This window comes from Lynx canadensis, chromosome A1 (assembly GCF_007474595.2).
Source record: "Lynx canadensis isolate LIC74 chromosome A1, mLynCan4.pri.v2, whole genome shotgun sequence".
NCBI lineage: Eukaryota > Metazoa > Chordata > Mammalia > Carnivora > Felidae > Lynx > Lynx canadensis.
This window is the reverse complement of record NC_044303.2, coordinates 11,488,053-11,499,775: the sequence shown is the minus strand read 5'-3', so window position 1 is coordinate 11,499,775 and position 11,723 is coordinate 11,488,053. Positions and strand designations below refer to the sequence as shown.

General features: G+C 38.6%; 1 protein-coding gene across 1 annotated transcript in view; it reads left to right on the top strand.

Annotated features, from left to right (window-relative positions):
* Nucleotides 1-1,340: 1,340 nt before the first annotated feature.
* The window catches only part of N4BP2L2 (NEDD4 binding protein 2 like 2), a 73,983-nt gene continuing 63,600 nt past the window's right edge, over nt 1,341-11,723 (top strand). Inside the window, exons 1-2 of the mRNA XM_030308927.2 lie at nt 1,341-1,530; nt 2,846-4,104. Of these exons, the coding sequence (XP_030164787.1) occupies nt 2,846-4,104 (1,259 nt within the window). The 5' untranslated portion in view covers nt 1,341-1,530. The remainder of the gene's footprint in view (nt 1,531-2,845; nt 4,105-11,723) is intronic.

The window sequence follows — 11,723 nt, the reverse complement described above, 5'->3', positions numbered from 1 at the left end:
GAGCTCTTCTTTATAAAAAGCAGAATCACCTGTAGTAAAGGTGGAGCGCTTGAAGGAGTTAGGGGTAAAAAAATCTACAGTTTGTAACCGTCATTGTAAAGATCAGTTGCAGCAAGGATCTTCAGTGGAGGTTGAATCATAGGTAGAGTTTGATTCGGAGAAAGACATTTGCTTGATGTCAAAGTATCTCTTCATAGACTGCCTATGAGTTGCAAGTGGTAAGATACACAGTGGAGAACCTGGAAAACACCTTGATAGGGTGATAAAGACTAATGTCAACTTATGGTGGACAGACAGACATCCTGAACCTCCATACACAATATCCTGAGACAGACACAACTTCACTTAAGTGGTTGTTTTCGCAGAGAATGCATAACTTGAATCTAATTACGAGGAAACATCGAAGGTCGACGTAGGAATTTGTATTTGAGGAAGATTGTTTATAAGGGGATGGATTGCTTTGGTCATAAGCATAAGCCCTCTTGATCATAAAGCTGTTAAATAATTAAATGCAAATATTCCAGACTATGATTTTAACTATTATATTTATAAATTAAAACATTATCACAACAGAAAGATTTATTTAAACACGAAGACATTAGCAGTTTCACTTGTAGTGGCAGGAAAGAATACAGGGAAGGGAGCGGGCCCAGAGAGTGTGGGGTGGTAGCGGAAAAAGAGAAAGGGCTCTTGGCTGAGGATTGCCAAATTGTTCATTTAAAAAATAATTATTTCTAATTTAACAGACGCACAGCACTTACTTTTCAACAGGTGCTGTTCTAAGCGCTTGTTACAAATTGATTTTTAACGGGCAATTCAGTAATTGGCCTTTGTTTCTCAAACACAACATAGTTACGATACTAAATAATTTTCTCTTACGCACTTAAGGCTGTGCTGCAGTGATTGTCTCCATGGATAGAAGAACGTGAACTTAAAATTACTGTGTGGTTTTTCGTAGAAATGCCGGCAACCCTACTTGGCGGTAACAAAGGTTGAGGCCCCTTTGAAAAGCCTGATTGATGGTCTCCTAGAAAGTCTCAAAAGCATCGCGCTGAGAGCGGCTTATGTATCTGGGATGCCAGGCACTCACGTTCTCTTTTCCTTTACGGATGAATCCCAGAGTAGGGTCACTGACGTTTTCAGCCCAAGTTGACAGTTCTAAACCACTTCCCCACTCCAGATCTGGGAACTAGTTAGGGTTTACGTTTGTCACAGCTAGTGTGTCTCTCACGCAATGAATTCTGGGAGACCAAGTCTCCGAGCGCTGAGTTTACCAGGCCCAGTGCGAACGCTGGACTTCAGTTCCCACAATGCCGAGCGCAAATCCGTAATTCCTGCCGGGGTAACAGCGCGGTGGCCGCCATCTTGCGTACGGCGGTGCAGCTTGCCCAGATGCTGAGGGCTTGGGGTTTAGTTCCTCTCTGCTTTGGGGCGGTGTTTGCGCGTTGCTTTTACCTTTTCAGATGTTCGTGTCTTTCTAGACGAGGATTTTATTGGGAGGTAAAAGTCAATGCAGAGCTGTAGTGTAAGGTGAGTAAACACCCCATTTTAAGTAAGGGTGGGGTAGTGACGGTGACGTTTGTCTTTTTTTTTTTTTTTTTTTTTTTTTTTTTTTTTTTGGGCTCTCGTCTGCTCTTGGCTGGACCCTTTTGATTAGCCCGGAGTGGACCTTTGAGTCTCGGAGATCTCTTGAATTTCTGACAACCCGAACAGCCTCCATTGGGACAAAGACCCCGGCTGACGCACTTTTGCCCGGGCTGCCCTCTTTAGAGGTCAGGAGGCCATGGGACTCAGGTTGTGTATAGGCCACGCCGTGTTAATGCAGCCGCTTGTTGTTCTTTGACACTTCTATGATATTTCGAAGGAGGAAATGAGCAGCGGAGAGATGGCCGGAGGCGCTTGGAAGGGGGGCCGTTTCCAAAAGGACGGCGTTCTTTGCAGTTGTATCATCTTCAGTCTCTGTAGGCCTACCTGTATCGTTTAGTTCGTCTTTTTTGCCCCTTTTCCTCTCTGTTAGAGGAACACCAGAGAGAGAGCAGAATGAAGAAGTATGTAAAACGGGCTTTGGGATCGCACTTTTGAGGGTCCCTAAGTAATTTCAGGGGAAGCAGAATTTATCTTTGAGATTGACCAAGCATGTGGAAAAGATCAGCTCTTTGATTTGGGGAGTTGCCAGATTTCTAAACGTAATGTGACATGTTTGAGTCACTCTTAGTGCAACTGACGTTTGTTTGTTTATTTATTTTTCTTTTAAATTAATGCAGTACAGCCGGTTGGAAACCACTTTTACACTAACAGGAATAGGGTCTGTAAAGTCTGGCATTTCAGGTAACCTAACATTTGATTGCTAAGGAGACGCTGAGGTTTGAGAGCTGGATCCATTTACTCCCCAAGATGTAGGGATTTTAAACAGTAAGGGTTTAAAATGCCATTTATCACACCATTTTGGAAATGTGTCAGTTTGGCTGGCAGATTTACTCTCCATCTTAGTATACAATTGTGTATATCATCAAATATATATTACTGATTTAATTTTCCAAACTTAAGTTCTTTAAGTTCAGAAATGCATCATTTCCATTAAAGGTGAGATATACCTTTTTTTAAAAAAAAGATTACTTACCTTCAGTGAGACTCACCCCCCTCCCCCCCAAATCATTATAACAATACTTAAATAGTAAGTAGTTATAAAATTACAACTTTGTAAGTTTTGTATTTTGGGAAAATGTTACCATTAATTGTGTATATCACACATTCAAATGTCTTTTCTGTTTTGGTGTTTCTGAAAAACTTTTGTTTAGATTTTTAAAATATTAGCTAATAATTATGTGATTTATTTGTTCCCCAGATGCCTTATGGTGAAATTGAAGCAAAATCCTTGGATCATGGTGAAGAACTAACAAGTGAACCATGCTATAAAAAATTGAAGTCGACTGAAGAGGCTTATGTTTTTTCCCACCATGGTAGTGCTGATTTTCACAGAATCCAAGAGAAAACTGGGAATGATTGGGTTCCTGTGACCGTTGTTGATGTCAGAGGACATAGTTATCCTCAGGAGGACAAAATCAAAGCTACAGACTCGCCGAAACCTGTGCGTGATGAGGTGCCTGGTAATAATAGACCAGATGTTATCGAATCCATTGATGCACAGATTTTACAGGATACAGGTCCTCCATTGGTATCCACAGATGATGAGATATATAGCACAAGTAAAGCATTTATAGGACCCATTTACAAACCGCCTGAGAAGAGGAAATGTAATGAAGGGAGGAATCAGTCAGGCACTATCAATGGTATAGCTGACAAAGGACGAGAAACGAAACAGAAATTTAACTCCAAAGAATCAGAGCTTGACAATGAATTATTCCAGTTTTACAAAGAAATTGAAGAGCTTGAAAATGAAAAAGATGATTTGGAAGGAAGTTGTAAAGAACCTGAACCCTCTGAGGAACAAGTTACTGCCTGTCATCAGGGCCATAATAATGATCTGTTAAAATCTGAAGAAGGAAAGAAAAGAGATGTTAGTAATGTTCTTCAGTCACATTGTGGTTATCCACAGCACGTGGGAAACGAGCCAGGCAAATATCCTTGTAATGGACAAGTAATACCTGCATTTTGTGATGATTCGTTTACTTCCTTCAGGCCTGAATGGCAGTCAGTACATTCTTTTATAGTACCCCCCGGTCCTCCTCTTCCCAGTTTTAACTATCATTTAAATATTCAAAGATTCGATGCTCCACCAAATCCACCATCAAATATTTTCCATGCCCAAGATGGTTCTCAGTTTCAAAATGGGTATTATGTAAATGGTTGTCACGTTAACTGGAACTGTTTGACTTTTGATCAGAACAATGACTATATTGATTGTAGTGAGAACACCAGTAGAGATCATTCCTCTACAAATGGCTACAGTGTGCAAGATGGATATGTGAGTAATGGTTTCTATGAAACCAGTGAAGGATGTTGGAAAGATACTTCTATGGACAACCATCATGGAACACACAGGCTTATGAACCAGCAGTTTCAAGAGGAAAAGTTAAATAAATTGCAGAAACTGCTTATTCTTTTAAGAGGGTTGCCTGGTTCTGGGAAAACAACGTTGTCTCGGTGAGTAAAGGATACCAAGTAAATACTTGGTAATTCATTACTTAAAAATCATAGATGATAGTTGTAATCAACGACAAATGCTTTCATGTTTCTAGCAGAAAAATTTTAATTTGTTACACTTGAGAATGGTATCTGATGGTGTAAATATTTAAAAGGATGTTTCCTGATGGAGTAAAGGAGAATTGGCATGTAAAGATTCCGCTGAGGGTTTTAAAAATAGATACACCATTGTATAATTATGACAGTGATGTAAGTAAATGCTATTTGAGAACTGTATTAGCCTTCCCTTTTTAAGTCAGATTCAAGAAGAGCTGGACTCAGGCTTTTGATTTCGTTTTTTCAAACTTTATGGCCTTGGACAAGTTTTGCTATTTGTTAATAGAATGAGTAATACTTATTTTCCTGAAATCATTGTGAGAAGTAAATGAGATAACCCAAGGAAAGAAGGTGTGGGTGTGTTTTAAGCACTGTGCTGCGTTCATATCGTTGATTGACAGAGGGAACCTTTTTGATTTCTTTACGTTTAAGGAGTCTGAGGTGAGCAGTACCTGAGTAAAATGGAGTTACAGCTGGTGATATATTATTGAATGACAAAATGTTTCAAATTCTTGTTTTTGTTTACATTTTTAAAAAAAGAATATTGATGCATTTGATTTCATTTGTGAAATGAAAGCAGTTGTGAAAAATAACACAAAGAAAAACAATACAAATTCTTTGCAGTTTTTGTAGGATGATTCAAGATGTATGCTAGGTAAGAAGAAAAAGAAAACTTGATGTCTTGGTGGTGAGGATAAAGAAGTCCAAAGAACCATTATATAAATGTTTTGTATTTTCTTGCAAAACAGTCTGAATAGAAGTTTCTTCAGAAGCAAGAAATTAAAGATTAAACTTATGGTACAGACATTTATTTTAAGCTAGATCGTAAGCTGTGATCTTTGTAAATGAATTTAAATTTAGGTCTTTGCATTTTGATTCCTTTTATTTTAATGAAGATTTTGTAGAGAAGATGAGATTTCAACTCTTTAGAAAATACAGAAATTAAGGGTGAAGTCTCACGAACATGGGCAGTCTCCTAGATTTAGAATATAAGACCAGAAGAAAGAAACAGTTGCAATTTGGAAATTGTATGAAGGGATCTCCTAGCTAGGGTCACCTGACTATGCATGGGTATAGAATAAATTTAAGAAGGAAAGATGAGATTTGAGATAACATTGGAGTATGTTGAAACCGAAGGTGAATAAGGTATGTGATAGAATTTCAAGGAGGAATAATTATAGTTGGAAATGATAGAGGTGATTATATATAATATGCATATTTGAGGAATTAGGTGTATAGGAGTGGATGTTATAGTAGTAACTACCATTTGTGTCATGATTTACAATTTACAGAGTACTTTCACATATAAAAATCTTGTAAGATTGGTTGTGTTATTTTCATTTCATAGAAGGAGCAGAGGCTTAAGAGAATAGGTTCAGGTTAAAGGGCTTGGGAGAAGTTACAAAACCTGGGACAAGATCAAACTATGGATATAAATGATACCGTGTTTCTTCTCTGCTCCTTCACTTTAATATCTATTGCACGCAGGGCCCGATACCTGACTCCTGACTTTAAAAAGCTTATTTAAAAGAAGCAAACGTATCTGTTTAGGTCACCACCTTTTTTTTTTTTTTTTTTTTTATAAATGTGTGTTTATTTACTTATTTTCTTTTAATTTTTTTAATTTAATGTTTTTATTTGAGAGAGAGAGAGCACAAGCAGGGGAGGGGCAAAGAGAGAGAGGGAGACACAGAATCTGAAGCAGGCTCGGGGCTCTGAGCTGTCAGCACCGAGCCCGATGCGGGGGTTTGAACTCACAAACTGCGAGATCATGACCTGCGCTGAATGGGACACTTAACCGACTGAGACACCCAGGAGCCCCTAGGTCACCACTTTTTTTTTTTTTAAATGTTTTTATTTATTTTTGAGAGAGAGACAGAGTGAGTGAGTGGGAGAGGGGCAGAGAGAAAAGGGGACAGAGGATCCAAAGCGGGCTCTGTGCTGACAGCAGAGAGCCCAGTGCGGGACTTGAACTCATGCACTGAACCACAAGATAATGACCAGAGCTGAAGTCAGATGCTTAACCGACTGAGCCACCTAGGTGCCCCCAAAATGGGCTTTGAAGAAAGAAAGGTATTCAAGTCCCCTTCTTCCTTCATTTAGTCCTTGCCCACCTCTCCCATCTTCATGTCCTTCTGTAGTTGGGTTAGCACCTGCCCTCTATAGCAGGAGACAGAATACCTGTCCATTCATTGTTGTCAGTATTTATTCAAAGGTTCTTTTGAATGCCTCTGCCTTTTGAGGTTTTGGTTTGTCATCTCAGCCCTCAGTTATCCTTCTGAACTCATGTAGTATTTCTTTACCAAATTTTTTACCTAATTGTTTACCCACAACTTTGCTAACAGATTTTAATGAAATAAGTTTTAGATTAAGTTCTAACACAATTACAGAGTTTAAATATTTATGAATAAGCTAGTGCAAAACAGTTCATACCCCTTTGTAGGTATGTGGAAGTGCTAGCTCTTTGTCCTTTTAGGAGAACTTTCGGTGCTTTGATTAAAGGTTTATTTCAGGCAGAATTCAACAATTTCTAGATGTGGAATTTGTTACCATTGTAATTGCCATCAGACAAACAGAATCCTCTGGAGTCAGGGATTGGACACAGGACCATTTAGGGATCAAGCTTTGGGTGTCATTCCTAGGGGTGTGGACTGTAGACCCTGTTCATACAAGGGAGGAAAGTTGAACCTAAGATATTTTAGGTAATATGCATTTCTTCTACTCTACTGGTTTCACTAATGACAGCGAATGTATTTTCAGAAATGGGCAACTAATTTCATTATTATATTAGCAAAATGTTGGGAGTTGATAAGAGATAAATACTGAAGCACTTTCAGAGAGGAGGAAAGATGTTACACTGCTGGTTTTGAAGATGGAGGAAGGGACCATATGGAGGTGGCCTTTAGAAGCTGGAAAATTTGGCGAGGATACAGATTCTCCTAAGGAGTCTCCAGGAGGAATGCCAGCCTACCCACATTTTGATTTTAGCACAGGAGCTGAATTCAGGCTTTTGACCTTCAGAACTATAATATAATACATGCTGTTTTAAGCCACCAAGTTTGTGGTAATTTGTTATAGCAGCCATAAGGAATTGTAGGGTTTTTTTTTTTTTAAGTTTTTTAATTTATTTTGAGAGAGAGAGAGTGTGGGTGAGTGGGGGAATGGCAGAGAGAGAGAGAGAGAGAGAGAAAGAAAGAATGAATGAATCCCTAGCAGGCTTCCTGCTGTCAGCATGGAGCCCAATGCAGGACTCAATCCTATGGGAACTGTGAGATCATTACCTGAGATGAAATCAGAAGTCCCACGATTAAGCTTAACCAGGTGAGCCACCCAGGTGCCCCAAGAAATTGCAGTTTAAAGAGAAATGGGAAGAGCTTTTTTTTTCTTCCTCCCTGCTTTTGGAGGAGATCTCAGTTTAAATTCCAGAGGAAAAGGTTGACCTTCCCTTATGTAGGTATCTGTTTTTTTAAAAGAAAAAAAATTTTTTTGATGTTTATTTTTGGGAGAGAGAGAGAGAGCACGTGAGCAGGGCAGAGAGAGGAGACACAGAATCCGAAGCAGGCTCCAGGCTCTGAGCTGTCAGCACAGAGCCCCACGCGGGGCTTGAACTCACAAACCGTGAGATCATGACCTGAGCGGAAGTCGGACACCTAACCGACTGAGCTACCCAGGTGCCCCTAGTAGATGCTATTCTTAATTGAAAGAGTGTTTAGAGAGTGAAGTGCCCCAGTGAAGTGGTTTGGGGATAAGGGTATGCAGGGCCACCCTGCAGGGATAAGGGAATGCAGGAGATAAAGCATTCATGAAATGTCAGTTCTACTCAGATTTTTTTTGGAAAAATCACTTCTGGTCGTAAATGCACATGGATTATTAGAGAAAATAATGTATAGTTATTAGAAAATTTAAAAATAAATTATGAAAATTAACTCATAATAGGCCATTAGGGTTCCCAAAACAGTTAAGGAACGGAATTCACTTGTTCCTTACTTAAGTGAAGAATTATAAGCACAGACTGCTAGTTATCTGTGGCTGTGTAACAAATTACCTTATTAAAAACAGTTAAAGCAACAAACATTTATCATCTCACAGTTTCTGAAGGACAGGAGTCTGGGTGCAGTTATCTGGGTGCCTCTGGGTCCAAGGTCTTTAACAATGCTATTGATTAAAGTGTTGGCTAGGGTTCTGTTCTGATCTGAAGGTTGGGGTGGATCTGCTTGGAAGATCTCTACTGAGGTTGTTGACAAGGCTTAGTTCCTTGTGAGCTGTTGGGTTGAAGGCTTCATTTAGTTGCTGGCTATAGGCTGGAGACCTCCCTTGGTTCTTTTCTCCTTGGGATGCTCTCCATTCACAGCTCTGATAAGAGAAGGAGAGCCAGCTTTGAGCCTAAAACATAAGTCACTTTTTTCTATAATCTAATCTCAGAAGGGACATTACATCAACCTTGCCATATTGTGTTAGAAGCTGTAGTCGCTGACTCCCACTCACACTAAAGGGGAAGGGATTATAGGAGGGGGTGAATACCAGGAAGCAGGCCTCATTGTAAGCCATTGGTTTTGTCTCTGACACTGCTATGTAACTCCAGGAGCCTGATTTCTGAAGTCATTTTTTTTTCTGGATTTGTTTAATATCAAATTGGCAAAGTTGTCAGGAGAGTTAAATGGGGTCATAGATATACATAAAATGCTTGTTATATAGTAAGTTTTCAAAAAGATAGATATATTCTGGAAAATACAAATCAAGTAGCCAGTGAGTTCATACCTGATTTTTTTTATTAGATACTTGATTTTTCAGAGTTCTAAGTTTTGACATTTGGAGGATTCATTTTAACACCTTACTTAATGTGTGAAAGTTCTAATAGAATCTGACCATAAGAATTTTGAAAATGTTAATATTTTTAAGTAACTTGTTTTTGGTTCAGATGGTTGATATGGCATCACATATATCCAAATAGATTATAGGTAATTTTTTATATAAATCCCCAAAATAAAGCTTCACAGTTTGAGGTAATTCAGGGAATTTTTAAAAGCTGCATGAACAGTCTGGGAGGAAAAAGTCTCTCTCCAAGCTAAAATTATTTGCTGTAATTATGATTTATATATTTAAGATGTTCTTCATAGAGGTTTATTCATGTTTGATGTTTACTTGGTTTAATGGTGTAAGTTGATTTGCTACCTCCTCCCCTCTCCACACCCTGCCACCTACCTTTTTTTGTGGTTAAAACATTTCTTGGGTACAAAAGCTATTATACGTTTGTAGTATGGTATTATTAGTATCTGAAAAATCAGTGCTCATAAAAGAATGGAAAAAAATGAAACAGGATGTCTAAGAAAGGTGGTATCATTTTTCTGATACTGTTGAAAATAATTTGATATGATAAGGCTGATTATGGTCAAAATTATTTTTAGATGATTGAGCTTTGGTTTGGAATGCTAATATTGTAGCATTTTAATATTCTGGGTTGTCTGTATAAACAAATAAGCTGCCAATTATGTTAGATAGTATATTTTGGAAAAATCATGGTGACTTAAAAAAGAAATCCAACTCCAGCCTCGCAAATAACTAACCATTTAATTTCATTTGCTTTGTTTGAAGTAATTCGAACTATAATTTCTATAATTGGAAATGCGTGTTTAAATTTTTTTTTATATCTGCACTTTTATTTTTATTATAAAATGTACAAGCATACCTTGTTTTATTGTGCTTCATAGATACTGCACTTTTTACAAATTAAAGGTTTGCAGTAACCCTGTGTCAAGAAAGTCTTTTGCTCCATTCTTCCAAAAGCATTTGTTCACTGAATGTCCTTATGTCACTTAGCAATTCTAAGAATATTTCAAACTTTTTTATTTTTAGTATATTTGTTATGGTAATCTGTGATTAGTCATCTTTGATGTTACTATTAAAAAATTTTGTTTATGTTTAATTTTGAAGGAGAGAGAGAGACACACAGAGTGTGAGTGGGGGAGGGGCAGAGTGAGAGAGGGAGAGACAGACCCGGAAGCAGGCTCCGGCTCATGAGCTGTGAGATCATGACCTGAGCCGAAGTCAGATGCTTAATTGACTGAGCCACCCAGGCAACTCATATGTTACTATTATAATTGTTTTGGGGTGCCACGAACTGTGCCCATATAAGATAGGAAACTTAATTGATAAACATTGTATTCTGACTGCTCCCCAGCCTGCTGTTCCCCCATCTCTCTCCCTATTTTCAGGCCTACTTATTCCCTGAGACACAACAATATTGAAATTAGGCCAGTGAGTTACCCTACAGTGGTCTCTAAGTGTTCTAAAAGGGAGAGTTGCACGTCTTACTTAAAATCATAAGCTGGAAGTGATTATGCTTAGTGAGGAAGGCATGCCAAAAGTCAAGATGGGCCAAAAGCCAGGCCTCTTGAGCCAAACAGGCAGCCAAATTGTGACTGCAAAGGAAAGGTTCTTGAAGGAAATTAAAAGTGCTAGTCCCCTGAGCACACAAATGATGATAAAGCAAAATAGCCTTGCTAGTATGGAGAAAGTTGGAGTAGTATGGATAATAGATCCAACCAGCCACAACATTCTCTTAAGCCAGAACCTAATCCAGAGTCCTCACTCTGCAGTTCTGTGAAGGCTAAGAGAGGTGAGGAAGCTACACAAAAGTGTGAAGCTAGCAGAGGTTGGTTCATGAAGTTTAAGGAAAGAAGCTGTCTCCATAACATAAAAGTACAAGGTGAAGCGGAAGTGCTGGTGTAGAAGCTGCAGCAAGATGTAGCTAATTAATGAAAATCTAGCTAAGATAATTAATGAAGGTGGGTGGCTACACTAAATGACAGATTTTCACTGTAGACAAACATTCTTTTACTGGAATAAGTTGCCATCTAGGATTTTCATAGCTAGAGAGGAGAAGTCAGTGCCTTAGCTTCAAAAGACAGGCCGACTCTTGTTAAGGGCTAACACAGCTGGTGACTGGGTTGAAGGCAGTAGTCATTTACTATTCCCAAAATCCTAGAGCCCTTAAAAATTATGCTAAATGCACTCTGCCTGAGCAGACAGCATGGATGACAGCATGTGTGTTTACAACATGGTTTACTGAATATTAGAAACCCACTGTTGAGATCTATGGCTCAGAAAAAAAGATTCTTTTGAAATTATTACTGCTCACTGGCTGTATACCTGGTTACCCAAGAGCTTTGGTGGAGATGTAGAACAGGATTAATGTTGTTTTCATGCCTGCTACCACAACATTCATCCTTCAGCCCGTGAATCAAGGAGTAATTTTGATTTTCAAGTTTTATTATTAAGAAATACATCTTGTAAGGCTGTAGTTGCCAAAAATAGTGATTCTTTGATCAAAGTAAGTTGAAAGTAAATTGAAAACCTCCTGGAAAGGATTCACCATTCTAGATGCCCTTAAGAATATTCATGATTCATGGGGTCAAAATATCTATATGAATAGGAATTTGGAAGTTGATTCCAACCCTCATGGATAACTTTGATGGATTTAAGACTTCAGTGGAGAAGTCAACTGCAGATGTGGTAGAAAGAGC